Source organism: Prorops nasuta, unplaced genomic scaffold, assembly GCF_024137725.1.
Source record: "Prorops nasuta isolate Cenicafe-Biocafe unplaced genomic scaffold, Cenicafe_Pnas_1.2 PNAS00002, whole genome shotgun sequence".
Lineage (NCBI taxonomy): Eukaryota > Metazoa > Arthropoda > Insecta > Hymenoptera > Bethylidae > Prorops > Prorops nasuta.
In genome coordinates, this window is record NW_027116799.1 from 1782043 (window position 1) to 1798699 (window position 16657).

At 36.2% G+C, this 16657-nt stretch overlaps 5 protein-coding genes across 5 annotated transcripts; 1 reads left to right on the forward strand and 4 right to left on the reverse strand.

Moving 5' to 3' along the window:
- The first annotated feature begins 4878 nt into the window (after positions 1-4878).
- Positions 4879-6415, forward strand: Saysd1 (SAYSVFN motif domain containing 1). Its single transcript, XM_066732299.1, has 2 exons — positions 4879-5874; positions 5941-6415. Exons 1-2 carry the CDS (start codon positions 5695-5697, stop codon positions 6286-6288), a joined length of 528 nt encoding a protein of 175 aa, XP_066588396.1. The 5' UTR covers positions 4879-5694; the 3' UTR covers positions 6289-6415.
- Positions 6311-9006, reverse strand: LOC136776613 (uncharacterized). Its single transcript, XM_066732290.1, has 7 exons — positions 8767-9006; positions 7732-8281; positions 7550-7677; positions 7273-7488; positions 6848-7210; positions 6709-6787; positions 6311-6643 (listed from the first exon to the last, which is right to left on the reverse strand). Exons 2-7 carry the CDS (start codon positions 7992-7994, stop codon positions 6454-6456), a joined length of 1239 nt encoding a protein of 412 aa, XP_066588387.1. The 5' UTR covers positions 7995-8281; positions 8767-9006; the 3' UTR covers positions 6311-6453.
- Positions 8962-10849, reverse strand: LOC136780341 (gastrula zinc finger protein XlCGF57.1-like). Its single transcript, XM_066738639.1, has 5 exons — positions 10809-10849; positions 10618-10737; positions 9599-10413; positions 9266-9394; positions 8962-9089 (listed from the first exon to the last, which is right to left on the reverse strand). The coding sequence occupies exons 1-5, from the start codon at positions 10847-10849 to the stop codon at positions 8962-8964; spliced, it is 1233 nt and encodes a 410-aa protein (XP_066594736.1).
- Positions 10500-11714, reverse strand: LOC136783217 (zinc finger protein 707-like). The gene is made up of 2 exons (XM_066743178.1): positions 11595-11714; positions 10500-11538 (listed from the first exon to the last, which is right to left on the reverse strand). Exons 1-2 carry the CDS (start codon positions 11602-11604, stop codon positions 11012-11014), a joined length of 537 nt encoding a protein of 178 aa, XP_066599275.1. The 5' UTR covers positions 11605-11714; the 3' UTR covers positions 10500-11011.
- On the reverse strand, positions 11663-15878 carry LOC136780351 (zinc finger protein 271-like). Its single transcript, XM_066738652.1, has 7 exons — positions 14775-15878; positions 14563-14703; positions 14423-14491; positions 14261-14329; positions 14124-14185; positions 12846-13751; positions 11663-12792 (listed from the first exon to the last, which is right to left on the reverse strand). The coding sequence occupies exons 1-7, from the start codon at positions 15093-15095 to the stop codon at positions 11805-11807; spliced, it is 2556 nt and encodes an 851-aa protein (XP_066594749.1). The 5' UTR covers positions 15096-15878; the 3' UTR covers positions 11663-11804.
- Positions 15879-16657: the final 779 nt, after the last annotated feature.

The window sequence follows — 16657 nt, forward strand, 5'->3', positions numbered from 1 at the left end:
AATTAAGTTATATCTTTGTCTGTCTTTGAAATTCCTAATTAGAATCTGAAATGTGGAAATATTTTCTTTGAAAATCCTTCCACATTTCGGGTTGAACACTCGTTTTTTCAAGTATATTTTTGTTTTCTTTCTGTTTCAGTTGGATCGGGAGAGGACCATGGGTAGTGACCACATTGTCGATTGTCGGCATAAATCCAACACGAACCGACACCAATCATGCGCCATTGCCACCCTGGGTTGGAGTGAGTCAAACCATCATTCGGAATCGAGCCGTCGTTGGAGGAAGACGTAAAGACAAATACATTCTTTTCTTATTTCTCATACTTGTTTAATTTAATTTATGTTTTAGGAAGGACGCTTATAGGACAAGGCTATCAAGGAGTAGGAATTAAACACTCTCCGTTTACTTAAGTCCACATTTATATAAATAATTTCAAGGATAGGCAAATTTACTTTTATTACTTTCATTCATTGTTAATTCAAGTACAGGTGTTTATTGAGAAGTGGACTCTCGAGTGTCAACTGGCGCGGGCTGATCCTCCTTCAGCGACTATTAACCCTTACTTACTTTGTCCTTGTGGACTCTCGACGTTGGCTCATTAAGTTCACCTAATAGGGGTCCATCTTTATTGATGTGTAAATCGTTTCCTCGACGTAGTAGTTCTTCGTGTGACAACTCAGATCCACACCAAGGGACAAAGAATGTAAGGGTAATTAGTCACTGAGGAGAGTATCAGTCATGATCTGGTTGACCTTTGTGTGAATTAACATTCACGCTCGAGAGGAGGAAGCTTTTCAATTAACAGCTAGAAAGAAGTAACAATTTAGTTAGTTTCTCTATTCATTCACTTTTTGTAGCATGCTTTATTAATTAAGTTATATCTTTGTCTGTCTTTGAAATTCCTAATTAGAATCTGAAATGTGGAAATATTTTCTTTGAAAATCCTTCCACATTTCGGGTTGAACACTCGTTTTTTCAAGTATATTTTTGTTTTCTTTCTGTTTCAGTTGGATCGGGAGAGGACCATGGGTAGTGACCACATTGTCGATTGTCGGCATAAATCCAACACGAACCGACACCAATCATGCGCCATTGCCACCCTGGGTTGGAGTGAGTCAAACCATCATTCGGAATCGAGCCGTCGTTGGAGGAAGACGTAAAGGCAAATACATTCTTTTCTTATTTCTCATACTTGTTTAATTTAATTTATGTTTTAGGAAGGACGCTTATAGGACAAGGCTATCAAGGAGTAGGAAGTAAACACTCTCCGTTTACTTAAGTCCACATTTATTTAAATAATTTCAAGGATAGGCAAATTTACTTTTATTACTTTCATTCATTGTTAATTCAAGTACAGGTGTTTATTGAGAAGTGGACTCTCGAGTGTCAACTGGCTCGGGCTGATCCTCCTTCAGCGGCTATCAACCCTTACTTACTTTGTCCTTGTGGACTCTCGACGTTGGCTCATTAAGTTCACCTAATAGGGGTCCATCTTTATTGATGTGTAAATCGTTTCCTCGACGTAGTAGTTCTTCGTGTGACAACTCAGATCCACACCAAGGGACAAAGAATGTAAGGGTAATTAGTCACTGAGGAGAGTATCAGTCATGATCTGGTTGACCTTTGTGTGAATTAACATTCACGCTCGAGAGGAGGAAGCTTTTCAATTAACAGCTAGAAAGAAGTAACAATTTAGTTAGTTTCTCTATTCATTCACTTTTTGTAGCATGCTTTATTAATTAATTTATATCTTTGTCTGTCTTTGAAATTCCTAATTAGAATCTGAAATGTGGAAAAATTTTCTTTGAAAATCCTTCCACATTTCGGGTTGAACACTCGTTTTTTCAAGTATATTTTTGTTTTCTTTCTGTTTCAGTTGGATCGGGAGAGAACCATGGGTAGTGACCACATTGTCGATTGTCGGTATCAATCCAACACGAACCGACATCAATCATGCGCCATTGCCACCCTGGGTTGGAGTGAGTCAAACCATCATTCGGAATCGAACCGTCATTGGAGGAAGACGTAAAGGCAAATACATTCTTTTCTTATTTCTCATACTTGTTTAATTTAATTTATGTTTTAGGAAGGACGCTTATAGGACAAGGCTATCAAGGAGTAGGAAGTAAACACTCTCCGTTTACTTAAGTCCACATTTATTTAAATAATTTCAAGGATAGGCAAATTTACTTTTATTACTTTCATTCATTGTTAATTCAAGTACAGGTGTTTATTGAGAAGTGGACTCTCGAGTGTCAACTGGCTCGGGCTGATCCTCCTTCAGCGACTATCAACCCTTACTTACTTTGTCCTTGTGGACTCTCGACGTTGGCTCATTAAGTTCACCTAATAGGGGTCCATCTTTATTGATGTGTAAATCGTTTCCTCGACGTAGTAGTTCTTCGTGTGACAACTCAGATCCACACCAAGGGACAAAGAATGTAAGGGTAATTAGTCACTGAGGAGAGTATCAGTCATGATCTGGTTGACCTTTGTGTGAATTAACATTCACGCTCGAGAGGAGGAAGCTTTTCAATTAACAGCTAGAAAGAAGTAACAATTTAGTTAGTTTCTCTATTCATTCACTTTTTGTAGCATGCTTTATTAATTAATTTATATCTTTGTCTGTCTTTGAAATTCCTAATTAGAATCTGAAATGTGGAAAAATTTTCTTTGAAAATCCTTCCACATTTCGGGTTGAACACTCGTTTTTTCAAGTATATTTTTGTTTTCTTTCTGTTTCAGTTGGATCGGGAGAGGACCATGGGTAGTGACCACATTGTCGATTGTCGGCATCAATCCAACACGAACCGACATCAATCATGCGCCATTGCCACCCTGGGTTGGAGTGAGTCAAACCATCATTCGGAATCGAACCATCATTGGAGGAAGACGTAAAGGCAAATACATTCTTTTCTTATTTCTCATACTTGTTTAATTTAATTTATGTTTTAGGAAGGACGCTTATAGGACAAGGCTATCAAGGAGTAGGAAGTAAACACTCTCCGTTTACTTAAGTCCACATTTATTTAAATAATTTCAAGGATAGGCAAATTTACTTTTATTACTTTCATTCATTGTTAATTCAAGTACAGGTGTTTATTGAGAAGTGGACTCTCGAGTGTCAACTGGCGCGGGCTGATCCTCCTTCAGCGACTATCAACCCTTACTTACTTTGTCCTTGTGGACTCTCGACGTTGGCTCATTAAGTTCACCTAATAGGGGTCCATCTTTATTGATGTGTAAATCGTTTCCTCGACGTAGTAGTTCTTCGTGTGACAACTCAGATCCACACCAAGGGACAAAGAATGTAAGGGTAATTAGTCACTGAGGAGAGTATCAGTCATGATCTGGTTGACCTTTGTGTGAATTAACATTCACGCTCGAGAGGAGGAAGCTTTTCAATTAACATCTAGAAAGAAGTAACAATTTAGTTAGTTTCTCTATTCATTCACTTTTTGTAGCATGCTTTATTAATTAATTTATATCTTTGTCTGTCTTTGAAATTCCTAATTAGAATCTGAAATGTGGAAATATTTTCTTTGAAAATCCTTCCACATTTCGGGTTGAATACTCGTTTTTTCAAGTATATTTTTGTTTTCTTTTTGTTTCAGGTGAGGCGGCGCCGCCTCCTCCCCGACGGTGTGCCACCTTGGCGTGGTGGGGGGGCTCACTTCTACAAGATCCCTTCCGATTAGTAAATGATTCGAATTAATTTTCTGATCTTTGGGAATCTTGTAGAAGTGCCAAGAGCACACCACACCTTAACGGGAATCCGTATGCCGACATTACAGGGCGAAAACTATTTCGCATGCAGCGCCGTCATTTGTTGACGGATTGTAAAGTTATTACAGGTTTTTGGAAATGCCAGAAGCTTATCTACTAAGTTACGTTAGGAAAATTAACAAAAAATGAAAAAAAATTTTTGTTTAAATAAAAATATTAACATTATTGAGAAACAACAATTAAATCGCAAAATCCCCCAACGTACTTTACTAGATAATGTTCATACGTTTCCAAAAAGTCCACAAAAATGCAAATCTGTCAAGAAATGACGATGCTGCATGCAAAATAAATAATGGAAGAATTTCGTGTTCGGGAAGTCGCCAACACGAAATTCTTCAATTATTTATTTTGCATGCAGCATCGTCATTTCTTGACAGATTTGCATTTTTGTGGACTTTTTGGAAACGTATGAACATTATCTAGTAAAGTACGTTGGGGGATTTTGCGATTTAATTGTTGTTTCTCAATAATGTTAATATTTTTATTTAAACAAAAATTTTTTTTCATTTTTTGTTAATTTTCCTAACGTAACTTAGTAGATAAGCTTCTGGCATTTCCAAAAACCTGTAATAACTTTACAATCCGTCAACAAATGACGACGTTGCATGCGAAATAGTTTTCGCTATGTAATGTCGGTATACGGATTCCCGTTAATTATACTATAGTTTTCTTTCCCGGGTTGAATTATATTATTTAATTCATTACTACACTATCTGATGCCTGAGCTACATATGATTTAATTTCCCATTGTGTAGTATATACGAGATAAGCGAGGATGAGTTATACATAGGCGCGCGTATTAGCACTACATAGTAAGAGCGCTGGTGTCTTTTTAAAGCAGTTCCTAAAAGCATCGAAACATTAGAAAAAGCCATACCTGGCATGGGTATTGGTTGTACAATTGCTGACAATTACTATTGCCAGTGACGCCGCCAGCCGCCAAGTCCCATCATGTATACATACATTATGTATACTATGTTATGTATACATACTACTATACTACCGCTTTCCGGCAGATCCAGCTGCTTCCGGTTTTGTCGAATGAGTCCGGTCGGCGTCGGCGTGCAACACACGAACGCAACTGCTAACTACTGCTAACTGTTGCTAACTGCTTACGCATTGCGTTACGCATTGTGCACTGCACTGCAGTCACTACACTTCACTACAGTGGAATTTTTGAATGGCAACAATGGCGCTAGCTGAATGCTGCTATACGAGATGCAATTTGAAAATAGCTGCGGAACTATGCCTGATGAAGAATGCTACTTAAATTGATAGCGACGAGCAAGGAGAACGTGGTACATACTACAGAACTGTTTGATTTCGAAATCTTTTTATTTTAGATTTCTACAGTGAATTCTTTCAGAAAACTATCCGGTAAATACTTAAAGAATCATATTTTCAATATGTATATGTATGTATATTTTTAGTAAAGCATTTCGCTTCACAAATCCAATTGCTCGATCGCTTCAAAAATTATTTTCATTTGAATTAATAAGTTATTATTTAAATTGTTAGAAATGAAATATAATAGTTATTTATATAAAGTGTATTTATAACAATCAAAAGAGAGAGAGAGAGAGAGAGAGAGAGAGAGAGCTGAAAAGAGAAAACGGACAAAACGATGAAAACTATAAAAAATGATTTTTATTACGATTCTCTTTCATAAAATTATAACCTCTTCCGGTTCCGGAATTTAAATAATATGGCTACAAAACTTTTTGATTTAATTAAAAACATTTCTTGTATAAACTACAAATTTCTCGTCTTCACTTTGGTTGAGAATGGTATTGATACTTTTAATTATAAACAATTAAAATAATCATAATAAATGTTGAAATTAAGAATATTTTACGTACGTCGTACGTGTCACGTCTGTCATACTATAAACTATAAAGTATAAAGTAATGCAAGCGAGAGCCAAGCTGGAAGAATACAGGCGAAAAAAATATGCAGCGACGAAAGCAGAAAATAGATATAGGGCTATTAGGAATTTCGTAAACCTATTATTACCGGTAAATGGAATAGAGAAAAAAGAAGAAATGGATAACATTGATGATGTCAAAAAACCCCTGGTTGTACCGAAGGTAAGGTTATGTTTTTAATACATGCAAATATGAAGCTTATTTTTTGCTAAAAAAAAGTAATTACAGAATTCAGAGAAGGATAAGACTGAAATATTGGAAGACATGGATGTCAATACAAACGAAGAAACAGAGAAGAAAGCGAACAATAGTTATCTTGTTTATGTTATATATTTATTATATTTTCTTTTCTGGGTCACATTGTATTTAATTGCTATCGAATTTGAGTTTGGTGCTGTTTACTTTATTGTATCCTCTTTAGTATTAATATATTTGAATACGAGGTCGGGGCCAAAAGTCAAAGGAGAGCTTAGTGCTTATTCAGTGTTTAATCCAAATTGCGAAGCAATTGATGGTACCCTGGATGCTTCACAATTTGAAAGAGAAATTAGATATGGTATTGGAGGACTGCATTAATTAAGAAAATCTAAGCTTATATTCTTATTTTATTACCAAATAAGATATTTACATATTTTTTTATTCAGTATTTATAGAAAGTTTATCTATTTTATAATTTTAAGAGTTAAAAATATGGAAATATATAAAATTTATTTCTTAATTACACACACTAGTCTTTTTTTATCAGCTTTGTAAAAACACCATGGCACCTTGGTAACAATGCAGCATTTCTTGTAAATAAGCTGCAATATTTGTAGAATTAGCATTACGAAGTATCGTCAAATCAGTCTTTGATTTCATGCTATCATTAGGACAAAGCAGGATTTTATCCAAATCCATTAGCAAATCGTTCCATATTCTTAGTTGTAGTGATCTACAAGTTACCCATGTCAATAAAAATTATGTCACTGTTGTTTAGGTAGAAGAAAGAAAAAATACCTTGTGCTTTCAATAGATTTCATCTTCATGTTTAAAATCCTTACTTGTTTTACCAAATCTGTTACAACATCTTTAATTTCTGGAGCAAATAGAGATAATGATAAAACTGCTTTGTTTATATAATAAGAAAGATACTTACCTTTAATGATCTGGAATCTGGAATCCAGTGGCTCTAATATAATGTTCAATGTTTGGTTAAAGTGGTTAGGATTCCATTGTAAGATCAAGCTTTCGGATAATCTCCATAAAGTTTGCATAATAATGTCTGCTATAATCTGTGGATCTGTCCGAGCATTATGATCCTCCAACGTTATGTTTTCGTCTGGTGAAAACACAATGTGTGGTACGTCCAGCATAAGACGTGGATAATCAGTCGAATAAAACCACTTTGAAATGTTGTACGAAGTTTTACCATCTTGATTGAAATAAGGTGATTCTTTAAATATATCTAATACGATCGACTGCAGAATATCAGATCCAGACGTGAAAACACGTCTGCTGCCTGAAATGAAACTTTCATATAAGAAAAGCAAGATGTAGGTAAATCCTAAACAATTTACAAACCTTCATAATGGTCAAGATATATATACGCCACAGTTTTGCTCCGAACGTGAAGCGGCAGGATGTTTGGGCAAACGTCGGCGGAACCGAAGTTGAAACAAAAAATGATTGTTCGTCGAGGACTCCATTCTTCATTGGAGTAAATTTTATTCAAGATTTTGGCCAGTCTCAATGCAATTGAGATACTATTTCCACTTACGGATAAAATGACATACCTATCTGAACAATGAAGTTGATATAAATTATTAAACAACGAGATACCAAGCATTATCGAACTCACCAGATTCTCTCGAACCAGCAATACTAGCAAGAAAGCAAGATTTATTATCGATAATCTTGCCGAATACAGAAAGTTTTGCCAAATCATTCTTGACATCCTCAGGACTCCCACTCGGGTCAAGTTTAAGTCTGAATAAAAATAAACAATAAATTTTTTTTTATAGAAAGTTGGTGAAATCTTACGTTTTGAAGGATTTACGGAGTTCTCCAAGTAACAATTGACGGATATATTCGGTGCTCTCCAAACCATTTCCGGCCAGCTCGAGACGTTTCTTTTCTGCACGGAACTCTATGGCCCTCTGCGACGCGAAGCGACCCAAAAGGAAACCGCAGAGCAAACACAGGAAACCAACGGAGAACAAGAAGGAGAAACACATACGCTTTGTTACGAACTCGCTGGACTCGCCGAATCCGCGAGCCATTTGGAACGTCAGAACTCGCTGCATTTTCTCTCTCGAAAAACTTGTTATTAATAATGTAATCTATGCCGTTGTGTGCTTGACGCAATTAAATCCAATGCTTCATAACAAATGGCGCAAAAACATAGTGAGAAGGTTCTCTTTAAGGCTTATATCGATTCTTTCGATCGATGTTTGCCTTTTTATAGCGACTTAATGATGATTATACCTTTGAAATATAATCCTACTTTTATATAGATATATATCTCAAAATAATTTCAAACAAATACTTTTTACAAAGATGACATATCTTATTGATCCATATCGATTGGTAGCTGCAAATAAAAATGTCCAAGTCATTGTTCTATATGCTATTAAAAAGACATTAATTGTGGGGCAAGCGAATAACTACGTAAAGTATATTGTGCATGAAGTGTAAAGTCCCCCTGTTAATCAGAGATTTCTTGTAAAATGCATCGTCAAAGTGTAGCATTATTTAGTCTATTCAAAGCCACCGTGCGATACATGAAGTCAGTAAAAGAGAGCGAAGGAGAGGCTCCGTTTCGCGGTCGTTTCTTTTAATCATTTATGCTGTGCCATTGCCGCGTTATAAGGTACACTAAAAATTGCTATTCATATATATATATATATATATATATATATATGTATATACACACACATAAACGGCGAAGCTAAAAAAAATGTTTTACAACACATTTTATTTTGTAATTTATCAATATGAATCTGTGATTAACCGGATAATTATTGTCAACGTGTAAGACCACGTTTGCTAGAAAATAATAAATAAATAGTTATTTACCGATTGTGGCAGTTATGACGCCAGCTCGTATCGGCTTCCGTTCGCGATGAGCGTTGGAAACGCACTGAAGGTGCCGGAGAGCGTCTTCGAAGCACTCCGAACAAACTAAACTTGGCGTTATCCAACAACTACAAAGCTGGCAGGTCGCGAGACAACGCGGAAGGAAATTTGATTTGATAATCCTTAGTTAAAGCGTTATTTCCACTGTCTAGTGAGACGGATGTGGATGAAAGGAAAATAAGCAGTACGAGAGTCCCGAAAATCTAATGTCGATGGAGTTACAATATAGCATCCGATACCTTGGTGAGATCTAATCTTCCAGCCTAATAGGCAGGCATTGGGAAAAAGGATGAATGCGATATTTATAAATCTTGTGATCGAGCAGCCGCCACATTTTGCGTCGGTCAGCTTATTTCAGGCAATAATACGATGACGGTGTTTAACTTATAAATAGTTGAGATGTTTTACGTGCGAGTCGCGAGCGCAAGGTTGTTTTAACTATAGCTGTGTCCCAACGATCTCGAAATACACAGGGACTTTCGTCCAGTACCCCCACGACTCTTCTCTGTATCACCTAAGAATCTCGGAGAACCACCCAAAAAGCTCGTCCTTCTCTTTTGTTTACCCCCTACAAATCAAGATAGACACAGACCAATGTGAGGGATACTAAAAACACTTTTTATTGCAAAGATTAGTAATCCATGTTACATATCAAATGTCAAGCTTTGAGTTTGAGTCCGCTACTAAATAAATTCTTCTTTTTTCAGAGCATCGTTTGTTTGATTTGGACGCTTCCTCGTTGCAGCTGGTTGTTTTTATAAGTGTCGTTTACGTTCGTGGCACTTCAGATATCGTTTCTGACCAAAACCAACACCGCAGTGTTGACAGACGTAAGGCTTGTCATTGGAATGGATGCGTTTGTGCCTGCTCAGGTCGTTTCTCATTCGAAATTGCTTTCCACATGTTTCACAGGTGTGGTTTTTTTCACCGGTGTGAATAGTCACGTGTCCGAGCATCTTTTGTTTCCACCTGAAACCCTTTGAACAGTAGGAACACTTGTAAGGAAACTCGTCGGTGTGAGACTTGTTGTGAATATACAGAGCAGCTTTGCTTTTGAATGTTTTCCCGCAAGTGTCGCAAATGTACGGCCTTTCACCTGTGTGGATTCTTCTGTGATCCTGCAACGAAGTCTTCATTGCGAAGCTTCTACCGCAAATATCGCACGAATGATTTTTAATCCCATCGTGGACATGCTTCAAATGGTAATACAAACTTCCCGCTTGACCAAATTGTTTACCGCACACGTGGCAGGTGAACGGTCTCTCGCCAGTGTGAATTCTTGAGTGAGCTCTCAGTCTTTCCTGCAAACGAAACTTTTTCTTGCACAAAGAACACTCAAAGGGTTTCGTTACTTTCTCGCCTTTCGATTCTTCCACTTCATCATCGCTAGACTCGCTATAGAAATTCTCTCTTAGGTTTGAATCATTTTCTAACATTCTTTCAATATTCATCGATTTGTCGCTTTCCGAACGACTAGAAGGCTTGCTCGGTACTTCGATATCTTCGATCTTTGGCCTGCAGGGCTTCTTGGATTTTTCAGTTTTATATGACTGGAGAAAATGCTTGAAGTTTCTGCATGTTTTTCGTCTGAAAACCAAAAAGTTGTACTTACTAATTGTAATAAGAAATAAGTATGTTGGTAGAGGGTATATATTAAGCCAGACACGCGTGAATTCTGTAAAGCGTTTACTTTATTTTCAAATAGGTAGAATGTAGACGTTATAAAAATGAAGTCTTATGATAAAAGTGTAACAAAAGATAAATTAGTTTTTAATCTTCATAGAAGACAACTTGCTGTGATGTTGCTTCATGTCAAGCCGCAGACTCCTTTTTTGTTTAAACTTAGCGTTACAATCGTTACAAATAATATGGGTTCCCTGATAGCAATCGTCAATAAGCCTCTCCATATAGCTTTATATATAAAAAAAATTCTCTATAAAAGTTTGTGCATTGTCACATTGATTATTCAGTATTTTCAGTACACTGTGTAAAATTGATTTGTTGACCTTTTAGTTAACTTCATCCCGTGCTTCCCTTGACAAAAATGATATATTACGCTATAGTATGTAAAGAACGATTTGATTCCTCATATTGTATAGTATGCCTATCGTGAAGTGTGACTCCCTCTGTGTTTACGAAGAAAATAAGAAGGTCGTTCACTAATGTGCTAATCCTCCTGTGCAATTTAAGAACAATGGCACCTCTTCTGGTGAGCCTTCAAGTATCTCAATTGATTAAAAGATGACGAGCAAAGGCAATTATATACGTTTCCTCGATGAATGCTCTTGTGCCTGCTAACGTTGCCTTGGCTGCAAAAGCGTTTATTGCAAATTTCGCAAGAAAATCGTTTCAGGTGAGAGTGAGTATACTCGTGAGTGTCTAGATCCGCTTTTCTCTTGAATCTTTTACCACAAGATGTGCATTGGTGACAGTACTCCTTGTGATAGAGCTTGTGTACGTAGAGGGAAGATTTTTGTTTGAAAGATTTTCCACAAATTTCACAAGTGTGCGGTCTTTCATCAGTGTGAGTTATTCTGTGCTCGTCTCGAGATAGCTTCGAGGCAAAACGGCGATCGCACAGATCACAGCAAAAATTCTTCACTTTTTCATGAACATCACGAATGTGTCTATTCAATCCTGAAGCTGACCGAAATTTTTGCTGGCACTCCTGGCATTCGTTTGGCTTTTCTCCCGTATGTATAGTTCTATGAACTAGAAAATTATAGCTTTTAGATAAAATCTTATCGCAAAAATCACACTTGTAGTACTTGATTCCATCAATAATTGTTATGGCATTCTTCACTAGAATTCTCCTTGATTCTTTCAATTCAAGATTGTTTCTTCGATTCGTTCCAATATTCTTTGAATCTTCTATCGTACCCTTTATGTTCTTAGAAGAGGATGATCTTGCTCCTTTCTCATCTTTCCTGCAGAGAGTCCTCTGATCTGTACACCTGAAAAACAGAACATTCGATTACTCAGCCATTGGCAGGATTTGCACTGTGATTAAGCTTCATATGATTAATCAAATATCGCTTTTGTCGAAAGGAGAGTTTACACTCTTCGCACTGCCAAGGTTTATCGTCAAAGTGAATCAATCTGTGCCTTTTCAGCTCGTATTTTATGCGAAAGCAACGACCGCAGATGTCACAGGCGTGTGGCTTTTCTCCTGTATGTTTCGTTACGTGGACCATCAACACAGATCTAGTACGGAAAGCTTGGTTGCAATAATTGCACTTAAATGGAAAGTAGTCCGAATGAACACGATTGTGAACGTATAGAGAGGCCTTCTGAATAAATGTTTTTCCACAAACGTTACACACGTAAGGACGTTCTCCAGTATGGATCCTTCTGTGATCCTCTGCATTACGCTTCGTGGCGAACATTCGGTCGCAAATATCGCAAGGAAATTTCTTGATTCCTGCATGAGTCTCTCGTAGATGTCTGGCCAAACCCTGGTTGACCCTAAACTGTTTACCACAAAGGTGGCAAGTGAATGGACGTTCTCCTGTATGAATTCTTACGTGCCAGGAAAACGTATAGGGAGAATAGAGATTTTTGCCACAATCCTTGCAATGATAATAAATTTTACCATCGACCTCCATTCTTGCTTGCTTTACCACTTCCTCGTCAACGCTCCGTAATTTTTTTCTTTTGCTCGTATAATCCGGATGCTTTTCGACCACGTGCCGTGTTAACAATTTTTTCATCTTGGATGTGTAGTCGCAGTAATTGCATGGATACCATTGAAGACGTTTTCCCCTTTTACCTGCTATCTTTTCATTTTTCTTGGAGCTCTTATCTCCGATTTTTGCAGTTTTCGATTCGTGGTTTTTTGAATCCAGGACTAACGTTGAGTTTCTCCCATTGCTTTTCGCCTCTTTACCGATGCTCCCTTTACTTCTCGTTTGGCTTCCAGTGAACCTGGAAACATAATAAATGCAGAAGATTTGAATGATCTCCTCTCTGGCAGTACAAGTTGTTTAGCGATAGAACAAGTGCAGTGTGTATGCTAGCAAATTCTTAAAGAATCGATATGTCTGTTTTTGATGTGATTGTTAAGATATCGCTTCTGGCGGAACGCCAAGCCGCAACTAATGCAAACAAATGGTTTGCTCTCGGAATGTATCAACTTGTGCCTGACCAGTTCCGATTTTACTCGGAATCTCTTCAAGCAAATCTCGCACTCGTAATTCTTTTCCCCGGTATGAGTAGTCATGTGAGCCAGCATTTCCTGCCTCCTGCGGAATTTTTTGTTGCAATAGCTGCAAGGATGAGGAAAGTCGTTGCTATGAATTTTGTTATGGATGTATAAGGAAGCTTTGGACTTGTATGTTTTCCCGCAGGAATCGCAAATGTATGGTCTTTCGCCTGTATGAACTCGTCGATGATCATCTCGTGTAGCCTTGGATGCAAACGATCTGCTGCAAAGGTCACAAGTGAAATTCTTGAGTTTCGCATGGACATCTTTTAAGTGTCTCGATAAACCGCCAGAATCTCTAAATTGTTTACCGCAAATGTGGCAGGTGAATGGCCTTTCGTCTTTGTGAATTCTTAAATGCCTCAGAAAAGAATCCTTTTGTTTAAAGCATCTGCCACATTCGTCACATTTGTAGGACGCTTGAGTTGGTAATTCTTTCAGTCTTAGCTTATGCTCCTTATTATTATTATCTTTTTTCCTTTTTTTCTCTTTTTTCACCTGTGCATTACTTTCCCCGACCTCATCAAGAATCATTTCCTTAAATTCTAAATCATCATCCAGTTCCTCCTCTGGGAAATCTTCCGCAGAATCTATCATGGAATCCCAATCTGTTCCGTTATCTTCAGCTGCTTCCTTTTTTGTATCATATTTTTTTCTGTATGGCTTCCAGAACACATTTTGCAGGTCAAGGAACACTTTAAATGATGTCGACGTCCTAGTGGACCTGCAAAACAGTCAAAGCTTGACTCTGGATTTGCAGCCCTAGATTTAAAGCATTGGGTATGATAGGGCAGATTATTTTGTTTGTTTTAAGAATTTTTTAATATAGCGATTCCTTAGCAGTCTCATCCTTATAGATTCTTCTGTCTCTCCAGCATTAATTAATTATTTTTACCAATCAGCTACAGTTATTTTACAATTTATTTTACCATAAGCAACAATGTAGTCTTATACAATTGTTAAATAATTGTGTAATATTTGTGTATAGTGCACAGATCAGTAATTTTAGGCCACTTGCAATATTTAAAAGTATATTGTAGATATTCAGAGTTACTGGTCTTAAAACTAGGAAAGAAGTGAAGTTTATTTTTATTACCTGTCTAAATTTGTTAAAGTTATGTTACTTGGTTCTTCCTCAGACAGATCCTGTTGACTAGACTTTGAACAAAAGATTGCTTATGTCAAATGTTTATTCAACATTGAAGTTTATTTAAAGGTATAACAAATACTCACCATTGCACTAGCGACAGTAGCAATGGGACTGCTCCTATCTCTCTCATTTAAAGATGATAATTTATGATTCTAAAAATAAGTAGTTGCTTACTTTTGTTTCTTTTTATATTGCTAATTATTTAACAAAGTTGCAGTATATTTTTAAAAGTAAAAGGTACTCACTGTTGCACTACCATCAGTAGTATTTGGGCTGCTTATATCTACCTCATTTGAAGATGATAAATTATGCTCCTGAAAAAGTATTATTTTACTCTCATTTATTTTTATATTATAAAAATTTTTCCCAAAAAGAATTTAATTACCTGTTCTTTAGGCTGTACCATTTGCATTTCCAGCAAGCGCTGTTGAGCATTCAAACATCCTGTTATCAGCTCATGCCATGTTATTAATGTTAATGTACAGTGATAACACAATTGCAATGGCAAGGTATCATCTTCAGAAATCTGCAAAGAAAAATATTTCATAAATAATTTTAATCTACTTTGTTTATAGACCATAAAGTATTTACACTTACACTTATTGGTAAATACTTGTTTATTTTACTGGATAGTTCTTGTTCTATTCCTTCTCCTTTAAAAATAGGAACTAAGTGATCACTGTAATTAGCACAAATCCTGCATACATTAGTCAATAATAAATGCTCTTCTGCTTTAGATATTCCTGTAAGTTCTTTATTTTTATCCTCTGAACTATCTCTTTGTCTCCCTTGGCATTTGATATGCAAGGAACAATTTTCAGCTTCTTTCTTCATTGCTTTACTTTGGGTAATAACATTTTCCATAACATACATCGAATTTTTACTATGAGCTAATGTTACTGAAGTACCAGTGTCCATTTTAATATAAAAATTCCCACACCAGTCAATAGCTGGCTATAGATATGTGTTGATTGTGAATTATTGACCAACATAAAGGGTCCATTGCAATAATTTATAAATTCTTATCTTAAGTAGCTGCTAGTTAAATAGACAACAAATCTTCGTAATCCACATACTTTGTTGAAAATAAGACTTAGCTAGATAGAAGATTCAGATACAGTAGTGTCTGAATGACAAGTATGACGCAGAGAGTTACCATCTGGTAATTTTAATGTTAATAGTAATTAATGCATTATAAAATAAGAAATTAGTGTTTTTCTTATGCACTGTTATATAAACATATAACTTTGTTATCTTTCATTGATTGGGATATAATTTATGCTGAACTTAAATTCAGAAATTGTAAATAAACTTGTAATGCTATACTTTTCTAGCACTCTATAATAATTAAATTTTGAAGCTTGTAAATTATTGAGAGAGAATAACTTTTGTATTTTTGGATAAAACTTTTTAAACGGTTTTTTCGTGAAACTGATGCTGGTGCACAGTGGACCGTCGATGAACGACTTTAATTAGTGATGATGTTGATTAGATGACACCAGTCATATTTAAAGCCGACAGTACACGATGTTTATTTTGTATCATTTATGTGCTATAATTTAGCATTCAGATAGTTGAATCATTATTAATCAGCAATAATATTATTTTTAATTTTTGCAACAATAAGTTAGTCAATAACAAAAACGAATTAAATGGAATCGAGGAGCTTCGAACGTTCAACTTGGAAGTTGGAAGTAGCCAACAAAGCATCGTGTACCATCGCCTGAAGCAATAAGATAAGCAAGCATGTCACTCTAGCGCCACCAGTGGAGCACAGTGGAGGTTTAAAGAGGAGAGAAGGCATCGCGGTTTTTTAAAGATTACATTTCATGACAAACAGAATTAAATAGCCGGCTTACAGTTTTTACTACTGGTAATCAATTTACGATAAAAATAAAAATCTGCATTTTTATATCCAAATTTGAATGCCAGATATTTCGAAAAATATATCAACTAGCTTATATTTCACATTCTTACCTCCGAGATAAAATATCTATGAATATTAAGCTACTAAAATTACTAATAAAGTTTATAATACAATTATGCTTTTTTACACTACAGTTGTGTTGTAGACAATCTTGAAAAATTTTACTTTTGAGTCGCTATATACAAATGATTAAAACTGCATCGTAGAAATAATTGCTGGCTGAACGTTTGATCCGATAAACGTGGACAGGAATTTGGGTAAAGTTTCTTTTGGAGAATTTGGGCTACGTGTATTCCTCCTTTCACCATGATTTGCAAACAGCGTACGGTACGCTAATTCTCAGTGTTTCCCCCAATAGAACAGGTACGTGGATTGCTTTGGGGTTAACTTTGAAGTTTGCACAGTCATGGTACATACACAGCGCTACTCGTGATCAACGATCAAAGGAATCGGATCGGTATTAATGGAGCGATACGGCTCATACGGTCCAAATCTTTTAAAATCTATAAACTAGGACGATACGCGAAAATATCAAAATATGTTAGGTTAAAAC